The sequence below is a fragment of the Siniperca chuatsi genome, linkage group LG13 (genome assembly GCF_020085105.1).
Source record: "Siniperca chuatsi isolate FFG_IHB_CAS linkage group LG13, ASM2008510v1, whole genome shotgun sequence".
NCBI lineage: Eukaryota > Metazoa > Chordata > Actinopteri > Centrarchiformes > Sinipercidae > Siniperca > Siniperca chuatsi.
This window is the reverse complement of record NC_058054.1, coordinates 7,726,788-7,749,851: the sequence shown is the minus strand read 5'-3', so window position 1 is coordinate 7,749,851 and position 23,064 is coordinate 7,726,788. Positions and strand designations below refer to the sequence as shown.

The window sequence follows — 23,064 nt, the reverse complement described above, 5'->3', positions numbered from 1 at the left end:
TTAAAGGCTTTCAAAACAGAGGGCATTGTTCAGTTTTCACAGTTGCTGCTTTCTTTCCTAATCAATCAGAGAATTGTATCCATCTGACAACTTTAAGACATGATTTAACAACATGGTCTTGCCAAATCATAGTGTCAGAGAGGGCCAATGAAATGTTTTGAACCTCAGTGGTCTTTTTGAGAAGTCCCTGCCAGACAATACAAAGGAGGAAATTGTCTCAGGTCCTAAAAAGGAATGATAAATATGGATTTAAAAAAAAGCCAAACTAGGAGATGTGTTACAGCCAGACACACTAGCTAAAACATAAATCTGATAAATCATCCACAACATCAAATATTTATACAAATTCATGCAACAGTACTAAAAGACTCCCCAAAGGGAAATTGTCATGTCAGTGCCCATTCAACAAGGCATATAGCACCCACAGTAAAGGCTCTTAAAATGCCTGCTATGAGAGCAACAGTTTAGATTTTGTTCACCTCCACTGAGAATTGAATGCATTCAAGGGGATGTGAAGCCAAATACTGCAATTACAACATTAGAGAGTAAATCACAAACAACAACAACAAGTTGCATAAGATATTGTTTGTCTCCAGTTAGGACTGGAGTCTTGACTTATCCTTGGGAATACCGTGCTGCTGTGGCTTTTTAAATTAAATTACAGCTAATGAATTATTCATGTAAAACATTTGGTTTAAATTAACTTTAGTGATTTAACTGCCACATGTCCTTTAAGACTCAACAGACAAAGTGAAACAGACCATCAAAACAAAGCACTGAATTTAGCTCAATCCCTCTCCTAAGTCCCTCTAAACCAATTCAAAAATGTAGAGTTTGACTCTTTTCTGCACAATGAGATGTGTATTTTTTAGGTTTGTACTGTCAGTGTGTATTCTGGATGTCTACAGTAGGTGTTCAAGTTGTAACTCTACAGATTATGATTATAATCACTACATAATTAGATATTACCACAGTGTAGCTGTGTACTACTTTTAAACTACTTTTCATCATAAATGTATACAATCTGAAGTTAAATGGGCAATTGATCATTTACAGTACAAATTAATTTGGGCAAAGCTATCACAATCATCCTCAACCACAACCAGCTGTTTTATAAAACTTTGTGGCACCAAAACTAAATACCTTTTCCTTCAATAATCTGACAAATATTTGCCTAAAAAAATCGGCAATGATTATAGTTTCCAATCAATCAAAAATAATCTTGTTACTAAGACCGTGCTCACTGAAACTTCCTGTGGCTCTTTCAGCCTGCAGTTCTCCTCCCTGATGACAGACAGGTGAGGCAGAGCAGATGGGATATGTTCTGGCAGGTGTTACACTAGAAGAGCCTGTGGCAATTTACACGTATGATATTCACTTCTTTTGTGTTTTTGCTTCTGTACACGATCACTGTACAGTAAACACAACATTGTCTGCTTAAGGTTACATAAACGTAACTGGTAAAAATGTATCAGGGCCTCCCGGAAAAAAAAGAGCTTCAATGGTTCACTGAGATTTTCTTGCTTATTTAAGTTTTTATTTTTTTAAAGGATGAGAATGGATGAGCTTAAGATTTAGAGCATTTGAGAGGTTGTTCTGCTGTGAGTTGGGACATTGTTCTTCTATTATTATTACCTTTAGTTCACCATTTACTCACACGTGCTTCAAACATTCTGACATTTGAAAGCTTTCATATTTTGGAAATATATAAAATTATACTGGCAAATAACAAACATACAGCCTACTTCAAATATGCCTAAAAGCTGAGAATTATTTTTTAATCGTGCAACAGCCTTTTACTAATTAGCATACAGGGGTTGCTTTTATTTCTACTGATTTCATTTTGAAACTTGTGCCACCTTTTCTGCCAGGAAACACCCGACTTGCTGCTCAGGGCTGAAACTGATAGTTTCAGTGCACAAACAATGCTGACATCTGAATCTAACTCTAAGTGCAGAATTACTACGTACCAAAAGGAATTATGACAACCCCAAGAAAACGGCCGTAAACGGACTTTTTTCAGCTGTTCACTTGAGAGACAAAGACTTATGCCCATTATTCAAAATGCAACACCTTGATATTACATTGTACTGCCTGCAACAAACTGGTTATGTGGAAATAAAAGAAATAAACCACTAAACAAAAACAAAAAATTGGGACCAGATACTAAAATAACGTCACCATATACATACGTCATATGTAACCTTACTGCTGGCAACACCAGAATCCCAAAAGGAACTGTAACCACTGTAATGACAACAGAGCTGTCTGGGAGGCAAGTTTCACATTTTGTTCAAATGTCAGAATGCAAGCTTAGTGAATAATAGGAAGAAGAATTTGCTAAGCATCATTTAATCCGTTTATCTCTATTTGAGTTAATTTTGTTATTGAGTCTGGACTACCTCACTTAGCCTGCTTTCACTGCGAGTGACCCTGGATGAGCAACAGAAAATGGATGGATGGATGGACAGTCAGATAAACCAAGAGTTGTATAAATGCACCTTCTTGAAGATTTTTTTTTACCTTTGTTCAAGTAATTTCTTCCTTTTTTTCACACCATTCCTGCCTGGGACCATTGTTTTGTGCTGTATCATATATGTTGTTGTTAATCTTAATCTGAGAGGTAATAGAAAACACACAACTACCCAAGCAGTAAAACCTCATGGTGCAATTGCCTTCCAATGGGAGAATGAATGTGGTAAATACTGGAACTGGAACAAAATTACTTTGCGATCTAAATACACACTGAATTGACTTTTTAAGTCTTATAACCCAGAAAAAAAACAGTATTTTTGAGGCTACAAACATCTTCTAAAAAAACTTTTAAGCGGCCTTAGTTTCCCTTTAAGTTTGACAGGCAGTTTAAGTTTATCATTTCTTGTTAGTATTGAAGTGTCTATCATAATCTCAATCAGGGGGACAGGACATTCTGCTTACAGGCCCACTTCATGTTTTAGACTAATAAGACAGCAATATATTCACATTATACTGTAAATTCTGACTTAACTGCCATGTGTTGAACCACGTTTGAAGTCAACAGCTATCAGATACATGATCATTCAGCTTTACTAGAAGGATTCTCTCTTTAACTATTGATGAGAGTGTAAGTGGTCCACTTTCTCTGCTCCCTCCTCTCCCTCTCTTCCTCCTTTACTTCCTGATTGTTATTTCAGCTGGAGACGAGCACAGACAGCTCTCGGACTGGATGTTGTTCCCTCCACCAATATGGGTTTATGTATTATTAAACACTGCATGTGGTCTCCGACAGAAACCCATATTATGTTTAGTATTTTGCGTGGGGAATGCATAAAGGCGCGGCTGAAGTTGGCGACCACAATCCCACATTCATCACCCGTAAGGAGAACAGTCACCTCAGTCACTTCTCATAAACCTCAGCCTCAGAGGTCAACTGTGATATATATATATATATATATTTAAATATATATATTTAGGGGTTGCGCAGTTGTCAAAGGATGACGTGGAAGCTATTTCACCAGCTTTAGAGGTGACTTTCATTTACTGAACCCTTTTCTAATCCAAAATACCACAGATCTTAAATACTTTCACATCGGCTGAATTAACTAATAACACTCGTCAAATGCACGCAGATCATGGTATTACAAAATTAAACCCATCTAAAGAATCAGTGGAGCCTTAGGAGTAACTTTTATATCCCCCTTCGATTAGTGAAGTGGTTAGCCATTATCAAAAACAGCTGACATCCCAATTTATTTATTTTTTTCTCTGAAGGATATTTTACAAGCTCTTCTGGGTTTCTTTTCTCAACTGTAAAGCTTGTGTGTTCAGTTTTTTATCATTTATATGGACATTATCTGTGCAAATAAACCAAACCTAAGCCTAAAATGTAAATTTTCATCAAGTGGACATTAGATCTGGCCCTGATGGATCACGTCTTTCTGTCTCAGATCCGGCTAGCCATGTGTCATTTTTATTATTACAGATGGACTCATGCCCACACTAACTGATATTACCTTTCATGGACTGAACTATGTGCCAAATCCATCCTCATCTCAAGGAAATTCAAGTCCTCTGGAGAAGGACTGGTTTACATTACAGAGAACAATGTTGCAATTCAAACCGGAGGCTTTTGGGAAACAGTCAAGTCCATCCAGGCGATGGACAAAGCTAAAGCCATCGAACGTGTGAAGCTTCAAAGAGAGTTACACTTACCCTGCATTGTTGTGCTTGTGGGCTCTGCGAAGAGCGGAATAAGCAGGAGATAGATGAGGTAGACGAAGGACAGGGCATTGTACCTGAACAGGCAAGCTGCAGAAACAAAGACACAAATACAGATTGATCAGGAAATCCACTTTTTGAACAGAATAAACAACAACAATACTCCATTCAAATACCATTAATTCAATAGTGTCTTTATTGCTTTGTGTGCATTACATCTAAATCAAATCAAATCAAGTTTATTGTCACACACACAATCATACACAGTACAACGTCTAGTAAAATTCATTCTCTGCATTTAATCCATCCTAAGTATTAGGAGCTGTGGGCAGCCACTGTGCAGCACCCGGGGACTCCAGTTGTAAACACCAGTGCACTGATCAAGCGCACTGACAGGAGAATTAACCTAATATACATGTTTTTGATGGTGGGGGAAATGGGTGCACCCATAGGAAACCTATGCAAACACGGGGAAAACAGGCAAACTCCACACAGAAGGGCATGTATCGTTTAATAGTAAATAAAGTGCGGAAGCTGGCAACAAGCTGCCTGGCCAGGAGTCGTCACTGAGATCAACTAAACACACATTTGAGAGAAACATGTGGCGAAACTCATTAAAATGTTTCTGGTGTAGAAAAGCTGCACGTTGCAATAAAAAGGCAGAACATTCCTCTAACCAAACTTTACACTCACAAGCCTCATTATCTGTTCATCTGGCCTGCATCACAAAAAGAGCCTAAGCTGAATTTAGTTATTCAGGGAATTGACATTTGTTTTAAAGTACAATAATCACCCGAGAGTCCTTGGGTGTCAAGACAATTAACTGAGTGAGCAGCCTGCGGTCAGCTTTGCCTCTCCGTGATGCATAGTGCCTCACAAAGTACAGCTTTATATCACATGTGAAGATTTCATTTTGCAAGAATCCCATAGCATTTCAAGGATTGCGAGCATTATTGAAACTGGATCCTTTTTTGTAATAAAATCTACAAAACAAAATCTCTAAATCTAAAGGTTTTGCAACAGAGGGGCGTAACACACCAGATGCCCCTAAAATGCATGATGTACCTCAAAGTTTTGAAAACAGGAAAATATTATTTTTTTTGCCAAAACTTTACACAGCCACATGGAGCATGCAGAGTATGAAATGTCATGACTGGTGTCTGAAAAGGATTCAGTGTTTGGTTTTAGTTTTTTGATATTTTCTACATTCCCTTAACTTGATAAATTTCATTTATGCCAATGATTAATGTTAAGGATATAAAGGAAATCAGTCAAATTAGAGACCAATGCAGATTTTTGTGTAAAATAAAGACACTGAAACAAACACTGTTTCCACAGTTCTTTAGTGATTATTTGTTTTAAAAAAAACATTTAGCATTTTCTTTCCTTTAGAGCTGCAACGATTAGTCAATTAATCAAATAATTAATTAGCAGCTATTTTGATAATTGATTCATTGTTTAAGCAAAACATTCTCTGGTTCCAGCTTCTCAAATGTGAGGATTTGCCACTTTTCTCAGTTTTATATCATTGTAAACTGAATATCTTTGGGTTTTAGACTGTGTGATGTGATGGACACTTTTCACACTTCTCATTCACATTTTATAGACCAAACAATTAACTGATTAACCAAGAAAATCATCAGCACATTAAATGATAATGAAAATATTAGCTGCTTTAAATTCAATCATGCTTGAGTTTAATGCACTGTTTCAGTATTTAGGATGTGTCACAAGTGCACATGACACTGGATTATGTAACTCCACACACTCACCCTTTCCCAAACACTCCCCTTGCACACACACACATATATAAACACACCCCGTCCAGGCACATGAAGTAAGTCGTTTGAGCTCATGATGAAAGTTAAAACGCTTAAGTGCAAACATGACTTCCAAAAACCAGTAATTGACGTATTGATCCTTAACACACCTCATTTCCTGACCATCTGCCCTGATCGGGGCTTTTACCAGTTAAACGGCTCTCATCACCTGATGACTGGACATCAATTAACGCATCCAAAATTAACCTCACTGTAGCAAACACTTACCCATTTCACCACTGGGGCCTACACATGAAGCACATTTAGAGTTTTTTTTAACAACCTGAGCACTTTTTACAGCTCACACTTTTAAAATCAGCTCAAACACTATTTCACATAACATTTACAACTCACAGTTTGCACAAAATATGTGATAACTCCCTTTCCGCCTTACATTTCTTTGAACATTTTTAGGTCAGTAGGTAGTGCGGCGGGGAGGGAAGTACACAGAAACCTTGTACAAAATGTGGACACACACTCTGACCTCCCAAATTTCTCTTTGCGGTTATATCAACAAGCACAAAGTTTACAACCCGGTCGGCTGCATGAGTTACCGCCTCAGACACATAGGCCGGCCCGTCTGGGCAGCTACTGGTCTTGAACTACTGCAAAATTACACTTAACTGCTGAAAATGGTGCTTTTATTTATCTTTGCACACTCAATGGAGCTATTCATTGACATTTGACTTGGCTCTGACTTTTCCCTTGCCGTAGCCCTACAGTAAGTGAACCTCCTTGTTTTCTGTGTTCAGATACAGACCAATGAAAACTAACAAAAGTTAACGAATGTTACAGGGGTTGTCATCTTTGAGAAAACCACCAACATCTGTAGATTATCTATGTGATTAAGTTTCAAGTATGCACGAATGCTTGATATGCCAGACAGTCCAAGCACCAATACAACGACATAAAAAAGCACTTTATCATTATTGTTCATTCATTTTTTGTTTCCTTTTCAAACTTTTCAAGCAAGTAGGTGAGATACTTTTTCAGCCTAACCCGCTAGGGTGAATGAGGAGGAAATGACTCACAATCTTTAATTTTTGGTCTCACACTCTATCCCCACCCACTTCATTTTATCTTTGTTAAATGTGGCATTAAATGAGCTCTAAAACTGTATATTTTGCCCAAGTTGGCAGTCTGGAGCCTTCTGCCCCCATTATTCATCTGCTCAGAGTTACAAATCTAAAGAAGTCCTTTTGTATCTATGCTGTGAAGAGAAATAATCTCTGTGTATCTGCATGGCTCTGCTCCCGCTGCTAGCCTGCAGACACTTGACCGCAGTCTTCCTGACCATTTGCCTCCGCTGTATGACTCACCATCTGAGGATTTTACACAGAGAATGAAAATAAACTGCCGTTGTTTTCAGACATCAGATTACTGCAAAACTCCCCATTCACGCCTGAATCAGGCTTTTGTCTCTCCCAGTAAAAGTTATTATAACAGCCACACAAAGCCTGAACACAAGAGAAGCAAACCAGCCTGAAGTGGTGCGGTCCCTGGCGAGACTGGGAGATAACAGAGGAATTCAAACCCCTCTGAAGAAAATAATAAAGAGCATACCACATAAAATCTATACCAACACTGTGCAGAGGTTTATTGTTTTCAACAGAGCATGAAACTTGAAGTATATTAAGTGGTTGATGGATGTCACAACCAGAATCCAAATACTGATTTTAACAAACAAAAAATGCTTACTGGGTAAAAATAAGCCTCTCAGATGACATAACACATCTTCCTGGAGCAGCCAATTTCATTTAGGGCTGCAACTAACGACTAATTTCTTTATTAATCTATCGATAATTTTCTTGACTAATCATTTGATCTGTAAAATATCAACAAATTGTGAAAAGTGTCCATCACATCACACAGTCTAAAACCCAAAGATATTCAGTTTACAATGATATAACACTGAGAAAAGTGGCAAATCCTCACATTTGAGAAGCTGGAACCAGAGAATGTTTTGCTTAAACAATAAATCAATTATCAAAATAGCTGCTAATTAATTATTTGATTAATTGACTAATCGTTGCAGCTCTAAAGGAAAGAAAATGCTAAATGTTTTTTTTAAAACAAATAATCACTAAAGAACTGTGGAAACAGTGTTTGTTTCAGTGTCTTTATTTTACACAAAAATCTGCATTGGTCTCAAATTTGACTGATTTCCTTTATATCCTTAACATTAATCATTGACATAAATTAAATGAAATGAAATTTATCAAGTTAAGGGAATGTAGAAAATAAAACAGCGTCTTTATCAAAAAAACTAAAACCAAACACTGAATCCTTTTCAGACACCGGTCGTGACATTTCAACATTATTAATCTATCGATTATATTCTTGACTAATCATTTGATCTGTAAAATATCAACAAATTGTGAAAAGTCCAAGCTCAGAGGGTTCAAGTTGATGCCTTATTTCATCAGTCCAAACCCAAACATGCTCAGTTTGCTATCATAGTAGAGTAAGAAAACCTGAAAATACTCATAATTGATCATCTGGAAACTGTGATTTTGTGCAATTTTTGCTTGAAAAATTACTTTAATGATTAATCATTTATCAAAACTGTTGCCAAATAATTTTCTGTCACTTGACTATTAAATTTTAGGATAAAATGTCTGTTTGTTAGCTAACCATCACTGGCTTACTGGTTAGCTAACTACTGACTAACCATCTACTAGCTAAACAATGCTAGAAGCTAGTGTGAGTAGGGGCTAGCTCATAGCCATGTACTAGTTAAACAAATCTATGTATCTTTTGCTTAACAGCGACCACTGTAGCCACAGTTACAGTATAATGTAACTGTGGCTACAGTAAATACTATAGATACGTTGCAGTAATAGTAGCATAACAGAAGCACAAGTAGAGAAGAGCCATAAAGTCAACTGAAATGTGCTAACATTAACTTAGCTCGCTAACAATAGCTAGCATAAGCTGCACGTTTTGGCAATTAAAGTGTATTGAATTGAGCAAGTGGGTGTTTTATTGTTTATGAATTCAGATTTCAGAAGTTACATTTAACATCAGCAGCTTTGATAAGTTAGCCTGCTAGCTCGCTGCCTAGCTACCGAACACAGCCAAAAATGAAAAAAACATGATTTGTTTGACTCTAATAAAGGTACAAGTATTAATTTTAGACGTGTTTTAGCACCACAGACTGTATAAACGGGTTAGCACCACATACTCAGGCCATTTGTGTCAGAGTAACCTCAGATTTGAAAACAGATCTTTTTATAATCATTTACTTACACCTGTGGATTCTCCCAAGGCTCTCCTCTTCATCTCTCTTCTTCTACTCTGAACACTAATGGCAGTTTCTCACCATTGAATTGGTTTTTTGTTTACAAGCTAAAACTTTTTTTTTGTTTTTTTTCACCTCTGACACCATGTACCATTTTTCTTAGTTTTTTTCTCTGCTCCTGATTGGTTTGCAGACTGAACAAGCATAGTGAGTTGAAATGAAGCACTTATTGACAGTTTTCTGATTCTTGTATGTTTAAGAATGATAAAAAATTATGGCTAAGAATAAATTTGGCTTTTTTTTTTAACAACCTGCTGTTTTTACCCCTGACACAAGGTGTTATTTATCTCTGTCTATATTAAACAATGGTAAAAAAAAAAAAAAAAAAGATTGCTAAGTCAAAAGGCTAGTTTTTCTTCACATGACCTTTGATTTTAACTAAACTAACTACACCAGAACTAAATTTCTACCACATTTTCAGCGGTAACGTCTGTTTCTGCATGATTTAATGTGGTTTTGTTCCCGTGTGTTTGGATATTAGAATAGGCTGTTTGTTATCACAAGAGACCAGTGCGATTTCAGTGGGTTAAAAGCATTACTTTTACACAACAACCTCTCCTCTGGACCATCTTGATGGTGCCAACTCTGTCTGCCTCAGGATTTGCGATGCAACAACACAACATCTATAGAACAATGTTTGTACGAATGTGTTTTGTCTTATTAAGTTCAAATTAAAACCTAAGACAGCATGAATCAAGTGATGCTCCAGCAGCTAAGCATCTGCATGTCCACATCTGTTTGCTTCAGTGCTTTACTCTGCTGCAACTTGCCCGAGTCAACACAGCTGACCTGCTGCTCCGTCTGTACACTCACACCATGAGTTTGATATCAGATCAGACATTTGGTGCAAGTGCATGCTCATAATCATGTTCACACTCCAAACTCTGCCAGTAAACACATAAACAGTGGCCTGTTTGATCAGCAAAGCTGTAGCTGTGTGCAAATGTGTGCGTGTTTGTGTGTGGTAGAGGGACTGTGTGTACACATGGGCCCCGCAGTTCTGTGCTTTTCAATAGAGGTGCTGTCAGATGGCCAACAGGAAACCCAGACTATGTAACGTCAGCAGACAAGTCTGTCACTAGGACCTGAGAAAAGCGATGGTGTGCAACATATATTACACTACTGAACATATACATTAAGGGTAACAATGTAGGTGTTTGGAGTCAGATAACATCTGCTGTGCTGCAGCGTGTTTCCTCTCTGTTTATGCAGCACTGAGAAGCCAAAAAATATATTTTTTTATTTTATATTATACTATTTTGCCCCAAAAACACATGACTTAAAGGCCGAAAATATGGACCAAAACAAGAGAGGGGAGGGGAATGAAACCTACAATTATCTTCCAGCCGCAAGTTACGAATAATAATTTAAAAAAACAATAATCTGCTTTACATGGTTTGTGAGCTGATGGGTTGATGGTTATTGATTTACACCCAACCCATTCAGTTTTAATTAAGATGAGATCTTTGACTGTCAAACAGAAATAATGAAGGGAAGTCAGCCGCCGACCAGGTGATGACAGAAATACCCTCTCTCATCCCTAACGCCGTCTGTTCCTGTATATCTTTACCTCCTTTCCACTTTACATTCCCTTCATCCAGTCAGTTACTGTGCACAAGCTGCAGTGAATGACAAGTGCTCATTTGCACTTTGAAAAAACATAAAATATTAAAGGTATGTTTACGATAAAAGGGAAGGCAATTCTTCTCTCCCTCACAACCGCATTATTAATTCATACTGTTAAAACGACTTTCCACGAATTAATGGAGACAATGCATGGCCTCACAATTGCTTTTGGAAATAAAGGGGGCGTCGGGCTGTCAAGTGATGCATTATGGTGGTACTGAGTGGGTTTTATCTATAGAAAGCATGCTGTTAGCTTTAAAAGTACCTCAGCTCCATAAGTCTTACACAGACACCACAGTGGAACCTCAGTGGCAGTTAAACGTAATTTTTCACTTGTGGCCTACCACAGTATTAAAACACAAAGTAAACTGCATTTAATAGAGTACGCAAGGTGGGATCATACCTCAAGATTCATCTCTAAAAACTCTTAATCAGCGTGTTAAGTGTGTGACGACTTCTTCAGTGAAACTAGTAATATCTGAGCTCCAAAGATAAGACATTCCTGAGTCTGTTTAAAGCTGCTAAAAGTCACTCCTGAGTTCAAATAAGCTGCCAAGTTTGACTGAGTCATGTTCTGAATCTGCACAGCAAAAGAGTGAATCAAACAAAACATTCACTAACACAGCAACAATAACTTCATCTGTGTAGAGCACTTTTCTTAACAAAGTTACAAATGCTGTAAACAAATAAAAAGTCCAACGCTGACTAAAACTCAGAGGAATGTGAAACAACACAAGACATGCAGCTCCAACACTGTCAAGGCAATATAAATGTTAACAGTATTAACAATACAGGCTTGTACTGAATGTCCAGTCAGCAGCTTAGCAATCAATAACAACACTGATGAGTCATTAATAGGCAATAAGCGAAACTCAGAAACCACACTAGAAACCACAGAAATTAATTTCTAATGCTATTATAAGATACATACTACAGTTTAACTGCTGTTTGAGCCACATAGGCAACCTAACAGTAAGAATAGTTTCTGTTTTTATTCTGAGAAGAACAAATTAAAACAGCAATCTGGTTTGTGATTTGATTATTTTAGCATTTAGCATAGCAGACTTTGGGTTTTTTTTATTTCAGACATTTCTGGACATACAAACTAAGACATAAACACTGTGCGGTGACTGGGTGCTCTGTTGTCGGCTGGGTTTCCTTTTCCTTTACTTGGTTCCCAGTTTTAGAGCACAGACCTCAGCTGTGACGAGGAATGAACTGTGACCTCCAGCATCATGAGGTCAGTCAAAAATCATCATAAAAATTTTCACACAATCATAAATTTGATTTCTGCTCTTAAGACTCTGCATACTGAAATCTTCAGGTTTGTACTAGTGTACCTGGGATGAAGGTGGGAAAACTAATTTTGCCAAATAAAAACAAAGACACACAAAGGTCACAGTGTTCAATATAAGCTACAGCCTCCCTTAAACGTTACATGTAAGTATAATTAACTGATTTATAGGATAATATCAGATGAACTGTTATATAAACTATTATTGTGATCAATCACCCAACCCCACCTGGCGCAGCAATAGCAGTACAGGCCAATTAAGATGCATAAAAAGTGGGGACTAAAGAAAAAACTTACCAGCAGCAAGACACACCGGCAGCAGTAACCTGAAGACCAGCCCGCACACCACCTCAGAGGCCATGGCTCTGGGCAGCCCGTGTTGAATCCAGGTAAAAGTAGCCGAGGATTGTCGCTCTAAGGTCTCTCTTGCATCTCAAACTCCTGCGCTCTGTCAAATCCCAGCTGACATCAAACTGGTGCGCTCCTCCAGACGGCCACATCAGCTTCTCCCTGATGACACTTGGACTCCGGTGGTTATTCCACAGCGAAAGATTGCGCATTTACCAGGGTTCACCACAGCAGGCATGTCACCGGTAAGACATTTCACCATGAAAGTTTAGTTGCTCAGATGCATTAAAGTCATGTTGACGCTGCACAAACTCAGGTGCGCAAACAGCTGGCACAGCGCGTAAAAATACCAGAGAAAGGTGCAAACAAGTCCTCAACACTCCCCAATTAACCTCTTTTTGTAACTACCAAACCACATTAACGAGAAACGTTCAAAATATAATTTAACTTCTTTACTGTAAAGCGTGACAGGAGCACTCAGAGTAACCGGATAGTTCACCCTTCCCGGTTTGTCCCCTTGGTTAACTTTGACTTCTGATTTCTGGTGGGGATTGTATTCGCCAACAGGAGGCTACAGGACACGCCTGTGATTGACACCTGGATCAGCCAATCAGAAGTCTTTATCTGGTAACCGGTCCAGCCTCCTGTGATAATTGGGAGCAAGAGGTGGGACGCGAAGATGGTTGCAAATAAGTATTAAAAGGTAACGTTTCCCAAATCCACAGCTTTTGTTTGATTTCACAAACATATGTTGTCATGTTTTAGTATTTAGTCTACATATTTAAGTTTATAAACATTAAATGAACACGACCACTTCCAGGAAGATTTTATCTCTTCAGGTCTGCTGTCCAGCTGTTTATTAGAGAGAAACAGCGACGCCTACTGGTTTGAAACCAGCCTGCACAAAGCAGCACACACACTTCAATCTCCCTGTTACCACAAAACAGGCCTGTCAGATTTCCCCTTGCAGGCAGGAAAATTTATTTTACCAAAATGTTTTCAGTTCTTGAAATAATTAAGAGCATTGTAGCAAAAAAAACATCTTCTCTGATTACGTTTAATCCAGTTGTATGCTGAGTAAACAGACATGTATCATGACTCAAACCTCAACCCCAAAGTGCTCAGATCTGTTTGTGAATTTCCCCCAAAAAATGTTGGGGACATATAAGTTGATTTGCATTAGTGTAGCGTAAGTTGTCAGTGGGATAACGTGCAGAAGTTAAATTCCTGTGACAGCTGCTGAAGTGTCCTTGAGCAAAAAAGAAACCGAATCCCTTTCAGCTGCATGGCTCCTGCTCTGCACCCGAGTCTGACCTCCGAACTTACTTTTGAGGACAACAAGCAAGTAGACCTTCAGGTGATCAGTGAGGTTAATAATGCTGTTACATTTAAGAACAATATTGATTGACCATAGGCATTTTCTTTTTATATATCTGCTATTAAAACCAACTAACTTATTATTGTCTATTACTTGAATGGATTAACATATTATGTCTCCAATAGGCATTCTGGTGACTGTGAAGACCACATCATATGATTCACATCATTTTCATACTCATCAAACCATTCAGTGACCCCATGTGCCCCTTTACTTGAGAGATTGGCACAAAATTTGGTAAAGACATTCATGGTTCCCAGAGGATGAATCCTAATGACTTTGTTGATCCCTTGACTTTTCTCTAGCGCCACCATGAGGTTGACATTTGTGTTTTTCAGTGAAATAACTAACACGCTAAACTAAGCTGGTGAACATGCTAAACATCAGCATGTTAGCATCGTCATTGTGAGATTATTAGCATGCTGATGTTAGTATTTAGCTCAAAGCACCACTGTTTCTAAGTACAGGCTCACAGAGCATGATAATACCATGTTATCCCACAATTTTTTTTGGTTTGAGTCATTAATGAATCATTAAAAAATTTGAAAAAAAGTCCATGGTAAAATATCATTAAGACAGACGTCTGTTGCGGCTCCATTGTATACTTGTGTTGTGTTGTTGCACTACTTGTGTTGACTCACATAACATTTACTCGAGCTTAATTTTAAAATAATGGAAAGAAGTATGTGCTAACATACACAGAAATTTCTCAGAGTCTGAATATAATTTTGTCCATTTTCATTAAAGCTCTTCATTTGCATAAAGTCACAGATAAGGGACATGAAAAATTGATGTTTTTGACAGTCCTGATCGCTGTAAAGAGTATAAAAGGAGCGGTAACCGTTAACCACTAAATTTAAACAAAAAATAACGAGCCAACGGAATATATAAATGTTGAATGTACTGAACTGTTTTCCCCCTTATTTCCTAGATATCAAAAGCACTTAAAACTCCACTTAAGGTTGTTTATCACCACTATTAAAAGAAACTGCATTTCAGAACAAGCCAAGAGCGCTGACCTCATGTTTACTTGTTGTATGTAAGATAAAGAGGAGCGGCCAAGTTTTAACTGGTGCATTAACACACGATTAAAACCAATCAATCATGCATGCTTTGATATATTTAATGACTATATTGACAAGAAAATGACCCATGCTGTTGTATCCTCTGAAGTGCATTAGATAGGAGGAAAGCAAGGTATTATGGGAGTCGCCAGGGCCAAGCCAAATGACTCTCCTCAATCTCCACGTGGAAAAGAGAGGGCACTTAAAGCAGCAAAGGTCCTGCTTGTGATGTGATGAATCATCGTTTGGCCTAATCACCAAAATGGATTCAGTTTATGAAAATAAGAAAAATAAACAGCTAAATGCTGCTGAGGGAAAAGCTGACTTTGGGAGATCATCAACATGCTAGCTGCCAACCTCTGCCCTAAAGCATCACTTTTCCCTGGAAATCCAGACCGGCTGGATACTCTGCTGCAGCGGCCATGTGGGAGCAGTCAGAGAGTCACCCATGAGGCCCTGAACTGTAGCCAGCCATAATCAATAACCAACCTCAAAACATGTCAGCCCTCAATTTGTTTCTGCTGTTTGAAGTCCAGACCTGCTGATCTAATCCCTCAGATGAATGTGAATCTTAAGTAACTTTTGTCTTTGATCCATTATTCATCCGATTCTTGAGAGGGAGTTATTGATAAGGTCTCGGGCCAAATGGACACAACAGTTTTACACAGTGAAGGTTCAGGTCAGTTGACCTGCCTGTCTGAATTATTATAACAGCAAGAGGAATTATTTGTATTTATATTGAATCCTTGTTCTTTTGAGACCTCCAAATGTGTGCATTGTGTCGAAAATTGCAAATCACTTCTAATAGCTTAAAGTGCAGAATGATTTCAGCAAGCAGTGTTTTTTTTAGTTGAATTCATACTGAAACAAAAGTTTACAGTCACAATAGCTGCTCTGTGTCACAAAAGCTGCACTTAGGTGCAGCGCTGCTTGAGCTAATGTCATCATGCTAACATGCTCATAATTACAATGCTAACATTCTAATGCTAAGCAGATATAATGTTTAGCATGTTAGCATGTTAACATTTGTCACCTAGCACGAAATACAAAGTACAACTGAGGCTGATATTAATGTCATTAGTTAGTATTTGAGAAATTAAAGTTTTGACCCGATGATGATGATGATGAAAAGTCCGGGGATAACTTCAGTTATTACAATTCAATGTGAGGGGGACATGAATGTCTGTACCAAAGTCCATGGCAATCCATCCAATAGATGTTGAGATATTTCAGTCAGAACCAAAGTGGTGGACCGACCAACATTACCTACCCTTTTATGAAACCTTGATGAAAGGAGGAAAATCATGACACGTTGATTAATAAACTGGCATGAAGAAAAGACACCGATAAAATGTCTGGCAGCAGCAATAGTGTGTTGTTATATTAATGTCAAGGACGGTACTTAAGTTGTGCCCTTTATATCTCTTGGCAATAGTTATTAATGAATAATATTCATTTCTTAGATTTGTAAGATACTATGGAAAAAGAAGCGGCCATTATTTGGAGGGTTGTCATCTTTTTGGACGCTTCTGGCATCTTCCAGTGTTATGTGACCACTAAGTTTCCATTTTCATGTTAAGATATTAAAACTTCCATTCCAAAATGAGATATTTGAAAAAGAAGTCATCAGATCTCACAAACGTATTGATAGTGAAATGAATTATGGTCCTTTATAAAAGACAGCTGGTAACCTAACATTCACGTTGATGAAATGACAAAAGCACTTTTACAGACATGATTCTCTAAAGTTTGGAAATGTTTTTTTGAGCTTTACAGTTCACACCTGACCTTAGAAACAACAGCTGACAAAACAATCTCAACTCAAGGTCAACTTATTTGCTTTTTCTGGTGCTTTCAACTGTATCACACAGTCCTCAACAGCAGATTGATTTTTTTTCCCCAAAACTTGTCTTTTCTGTCTAGTCTGTCCGAATAATACTTGCAAAAGTAAGAAAATTACATGAATAAATAGAGTATTGATTGAAAATCTAACAGCACAGAACCCCTGCCGGCCTGAAATATTCATGTGAATCTTGTGAAAATCTTTCTAAATGCTGATTTTGTTGTAATTTCACTGGAGATCCCACACTGCCAGTCTGCGGCAGCTTTTGCCAAGAAGAAAACAGAAGTGCAAATGAGATTAACGTCCAGATTGCTTCAATATTGATCCGCGAGTGAAATCCAAACTGTGTGTGTGTTCAGTATTTACATGGATGCACTTTCCATGCACTCTAAATGTGCCCTTGTTTAAGTGGGCTTTTTAGTGTCTTTCTGCGGTGGCTGCGGGCAGATCGTCTCTTTTGGAATTTAGACAGATATACTATATATCGCTGTAGTCGTATAGGAAACCTTGTAACTCCAGTTTGTGTGATGTTCATGTTTTAACTGCAGACATGTGAATTAACCTCCTGTTGGTTTATTGTGTGATCTTTGTACTCTAAAAATCGTGTCAACTATATTGGTTAAATAAACAAATACATGGTAATCGGGCTGCAAACCAGGCAGTTTTATAAATTGTCTTTTTTTCCAGCCATCATGTAACGAGACAAAGAATCTACAGCCACGCTGGCGGCTCTTTGAGGCTGTACTTTAACTAAATGCTAAACATTGGTATGCTACCATGCTAATGTTTAGCATGCATTTGCTAATCAGCACTAAATGCAAAGTACAGTGGAGGCTTATGGAAATTGTTTTGAGGGTATTTGGTCACCAAAGAACAAATTGAAATTTTGACCTGATGACGGCACTAAAGGAAAAGTCAGGGGATCACCAAAGTAATTACAATTCAATGTGAGGGGGACATGAATGGCTGTGCCAAATATCATGCCAATCCATTAAACAGTTGTCAAGACATTTCACTCAAAACCACAAGTTAAGTTAATGGTGGCACTAGAGGAAAAGTCTGGGGATCAACAAAGTCAGTAGGATTCATTCTCTGGGGACCACGAATGTCTGACAACATTTCATGGCAATCCATCCAATAGCTGCTGAGATATTTCAGTCTGGACCGACAGACAGACAGACATTGCCATCTGTCGAGCCAGGCTGCTCTCGTGGCTTAAAAGCTCAAGCTTCAACTCTCACTGTTAAATTGTCATCACTTGAAAATATACTCACTCCAATCAAAGAGCAGTCGATACCTGACTTTTGTAAAGGCGAGACAAATGGACAGAGCTCAACAACTGCATGATTGTCTTGTCATCTGCCTGGATGTACGAGACACGCCCTAGAAGCTTTTTATTATTGAACATTTAAGAAGCAAACCTGTATATGTGGAAGGGTATACATGGATATATAGATATATAGATGGAAGACTAAGGACGGAGTTACTGCCCACAAGTACTGAGGCTTTTAAATACCTCTTTCTGTGCATATGCATGTTATATACAGCATCCATGCATGCAAAAAAAAAACTGGAAAAGGGTTTTGTACGCTATGATATTGCCTTTTCCAAATAAAAAGAAAAGAAAAGAAAATTGAAGAGGGATAATGGCATACGTTCACTGATGATTAAAGGTATGTTTAGTGGTGTCATCTCGGTTTACATCTCCTTAGCATTAGCAGGCAGGAATACGCTCATGTTAATGCACACAGGATGTCGGCCTCATCAGAAAGAACTGATATGTTGACAGATGTCTTTTATTACCTCTGGGTAATACGCACTCAAATTGAAGAGCAGCCTTATCCTGTAAGGCCGTGCATTAAAGAGGACTGAGAGCTTTGACCTTTGACCTGAGAGATCAAAGGTCATCTGGATTTCATTCCTCTGGTCCTGCAGCAGACAACCGTCTCTGTGTTTCATAACACAATGGACTTCTTAGGAGGAGTAGGCAGCGTCTGCTCTCAGAGAAAACACAGAGTAAGTGACTTGATGAGGAGGAACATTGTCTGCGATTATAATAGAGTTTTGGTAAATACGATTTGGTCAGAGGTTAATGACTTTGAAGCCCAGAATTATAGCTGTTCACTCTGCTATTATCTTGACTTTTCATCTAGCAGCTAGGGTTTGGTTTGTTTGGTAAAGGTTTTGTAAGCTTTAAATGCAGACTAATGAATTATTTGAGGTTAGCGACTCCTTCTGGGAACAACCTCCCCGTCCTCACTGTCACATATATCATAATTTTCTGATGTTCAGAGTCATGATTCAGTGTTTGCTTTGTGATGAAGTGCTGTTTATATTTTCGTGGTTCCTACTTTACTTCAGCCTCTCTCAACTCGACCTGTTTCGCAACCAGTGATTTCCTACATTTCTCAGAATGACCTTCAACATTCCCCTGAACACACTGTTTTCAGCTGTGGGTTATATGTGAAGCTGGAAAGAGCAAAAGCAGCGTAATGGCATTCGACGGCCAGTTGTTAATTCCCTTACTTTGTTAAAAAGGGCAATAACACAGTGTTAAAAGTAATTAATTACAAGTAAAGGTCCTGCCTTCAGTGTGTCTTGAAGCACCAAGATTAAATGTACTCACTATTCAGAGTGGCCCCCTACAGAATTAGTATTATTACATGTATTATATTACTGAATTATCATTATTGTTGCATTGATGTGTGTTTTCTGTTAAAATCTTTATCTGCAAACTTAACTAAAAGCTAGCTGTCGAATAAATGCAGTGGAGTATAAGTACAGTATTCTCTTTTATAATGATTGTTGAGAGTCTCAATACAATACATATACATCAATACATAAGCACTTGGTCTTTTATTCTGAGGGATTGACACGAAATCCTCACTTAGCTTTTTTACGTTTCAGGCTGCTGGAAGATTTTCTAATACCAAACTTAACTATTGCTGGACCAGACATATGTTAGACCAGCAATATAAATAACAAAACTGAAAGTGTACAATGTAATCTGCACAATTTTAAATATTAAGATATTTTAGTGGTGGAGGAAGTAAACAGATCCTTTACTGAAAAAAAAACACCACACTATAAATATTCCATTACAAGTAAAAGTCCCACATTGAAAATTTTACTTAAGTAAAAGTATGTAAGTATAATCAGCAAAATGTACTTAAAAAGTAAAAGTACTCAACGCAAAAAAATGGCCCCTGTGACTGATATATTGTTACATATTATATCATTAGATTATTATTACTCATGTATTCATATAAAAGCAGGATTTTACTGTTGTAGTTGGTTGAGATGGAGCTAATTTTTAACTGTTTTATTTAAGGCTGCAATTAATGTTTATTTTCATTCTAATGATTCTTTGCTGAGGACATTTTTCCATGAAAAAGGACTTTTAATAACGAATAATAAATAGTTCAAATAATTATCTGTCAATCAACTAATCAATTAATCAACAGATTATTTCAGCTTATATTATATGTACTGTTGGGTAGGTAAAACAAAACATATTTTAAAAGCTCTTCTTATGTTTTGTATGTAAAATCCTAATTTCTAAAGTAACTAAAGCTGTCAAATAAATGTAGTGCAGTAAAAAGTACAATATTTCCCTCTGAATTGTAGTGGAGTAGAAGTGTAAAGTGGCATGAAACGATAATACTCAGGTAAAGTACAAGTACCTAAAAGTTGCACTCAAGTACAGTACTTGAGTAAAAGTACTTAGTTACATTTCACCACTGCATTGTTCCTTTGAAAGCAGGGTGAGGTCGGTTCTCACTGAAGATTTTTGAAAACAGTGGAGTGAAACCATTCTGTCACTTTGATTTGTTTTTTGCCGTCACATCAGTCCAACCCAGCAGAAGGCATCTAATTCATTTTTAAAGCCCGTCTTCTGCAGTTTACACTGACATCAACACATGAACATCCTTTCCTCTTACCGCTCAGCAGCTTTTACAGTACATGAGCTGCTCAGCATCATCATCAGGAGAAAGACCACAACCTGAAGATAGATCACATAACAAATAACAACTGGTGAGTGATTTATCTAGTGTTCCTGTTGAGGGTTCATTAGGTGCCTAATGCACATCTAATTTGATTCTAGTTTTAATCATTAAAAGCACAAACAATAGTGCTTCCCCTTCACAAAAACAGACCTCGATTGAAGTTGAGCCTCATCCTGTGATACAATAACCTTGTTAAGTGCATAAAAAACCCAACCAATCATCAGGCCCTGCATTAGGTGTAATGTGATTTTACTGTAACTGGGAACTAAGTATTTAGAAGTTTCCTGCTGACCCTGCAAAACTTGCACTAACACCCATTTTTATTTAGAAGACATTCATTTATTGATCACTGTGGTGAAAGGCAAAAAAGACTCATCTGACGCAAGGAACTGTAATGTGATTAAACATGGATTTTAAATGTTTGGGGTGCAAAAAAGTATTAAATACATGTGAATAGGTGTCAAGCTGTTACTTGTATATGTGTGTATATATTTAAGTGCTGTGGAAAAAAGATTTGCCACTTTTTATTTTCTAGAAATTTCCAGATTTTATATTGAATCGTGTCATTTCCTATTGTGTGTACGTACATGCACCACAAAGTAAGTATTTTAATATGAGAGCTGGGCCAGGTGGGACTAATTCATATAGTACTGTGGAGTTATCTCATTTCTTTATGCACTCTACTAAGTTGCTAGCAACAACAGCAGTGAGATGAAAGAAGCGAAGAATAAAACATGATGTATCCCTCTAAAATCTAGTAAAAATGGGGAAAATTCATGTAAAGTACCAGGAGGCAGGAGGCATATCTCAAAACGGTTTCTTAAGTATTACAATCCACCTCTCCCTTCACACTTCACACGAATACATTCATATATTTCTCTTTACTGACAAGAGAGCAGTTATAGCAGCCTGAAACTGATTTGTCTGTTAGGGGAAAAAATTATATCCATAAATCAAGAACAACAATCAATGTTCCTAATTTGAGACTTCTCTTAACTGATCTGAAAAACTTTCATGCATCCATAAACAACCTGAAATCACACACAAAAACTGATTCTTCTGTAGCTCATTTGATGCTTTTTGTTACTTTTTAATGTAACTTTTTATTTATTTTTATACTGCCCCTGCTGTATGTGTTTATTGTGTATGCAGACACAATACTGATATTCCCCTGTTCTGTCAGTGTGGTACATTTACTCAAGTTGTACTTTACTTTATACCTCTACTCCACTACACTTCAGAGGGAAATACTGTACTTTTTACGCCACTACATTTATTTGCTACCTTTAGTTACTAGTTGCTTTGCAGATTCAGATTAATAATACAACATATAATGAACAAATAAATTACGATGTATTAATTCAGATAAAGATGAGACTTAATTGATCCCTTGGGGAAACTGACAAACTGCCCAGCAGTATATATAGAAAAGAATAAGCTCTACCATTACCAGCAACATTAAAGTGATTGATGTTGAAAGTGAAACATTAATGCATCAATGATAATGATTCAGTAATATATAGTGTACATTAGTGGGCCATTCTGCAAAATGAGTACTTTTTGTACTTTAAGTATATTTTGATACTGACACTTTTGTAGTTTCACATTAGGACAAATTTGAATGCAAGACTTTTACTTGTAAGTATTTCTACATCATGGTATTGCTATTAGATCTGAGTACGTCTTCCATCGTTGTCAACTGTATTGTTCAATAAAGTTTTTTTTTTTTTACTTTTTGTTTATACATTTAAAGTTATAGTCTTCATCATAGTCCATGGAGATTCCTGTCTAACCTCATCTGTCAACCTGTGCTGTGGTGATGGACAGGCTGACAGATGAGGTTAGACAGGAATCTCCATGGACTATGATGTTTGCGGATGACATTGTGATTTGTAGTGAGAGCAGGGAGCAGGTGGAGGAAAATCTAGAGAGATGGAGGTCTGCTCTGGAAAACAGAGGAATGAAGCTTAGCCGCAGTAAGACAGAATACATGTGCGTCAATGAGAGGGACCCAGGTGGAATGGTGAGGTTACAGGGAGCAGAGGTGAAGAAGGTGCAGGACTTTAAGTACTTAGGGTCAACGGTTCAGAGCAATGGAGACTGTGGAAAAGAGGTGAAGAGGCGAGTGCAAGCAGGTTGGAACGGGTGGAGAAAAGTGTCAGGTGTGTTGTGTGATAAAAGAGTAT

General features: G+C 37.6%; 1 protein-coding gene across 11 annotated transcripts in view; it reads right to left on the bottom strand.

Moving 5' to 3' along the window:
- The window catches only part of LOC122886783 (piezo-type mechanosensitive ion channel component 2), an 88,785-nt gene extending 75,645 nt beyond the window's left edge, over window positions 1-13,140 (bottom strand). For 9 of the 11 annotated variants that reach the window (XM_044219381.1, XM_044219388.1, XM_044219389.1 and 6 more), the window contains exons 1-2: window positions 12,536-13,139; window positions 4,192-4,287 (exon numbers count right to left, since the gene is read on the bottom strand). In XM_044219381.1, the coding sequence (XP_044075316.1) occupies window positions 4,192-4,287; window positions 12,536-12,599 (160 nt within the window). In that variant the 5' untranslated portion in view covers window positions 12,600-13,139. Of the gene's footprint in view, window positions 1-4,191; window positions 4,288-12,535 lie in introns of all 11 variants that reach the window. The other 2 variants (XM_044219382.1, XM_044219386.1) reach the window with 1 other exon arrangement.
- Window positions 13,141-23,064: the final 9,924 nt, after the last annotated feature.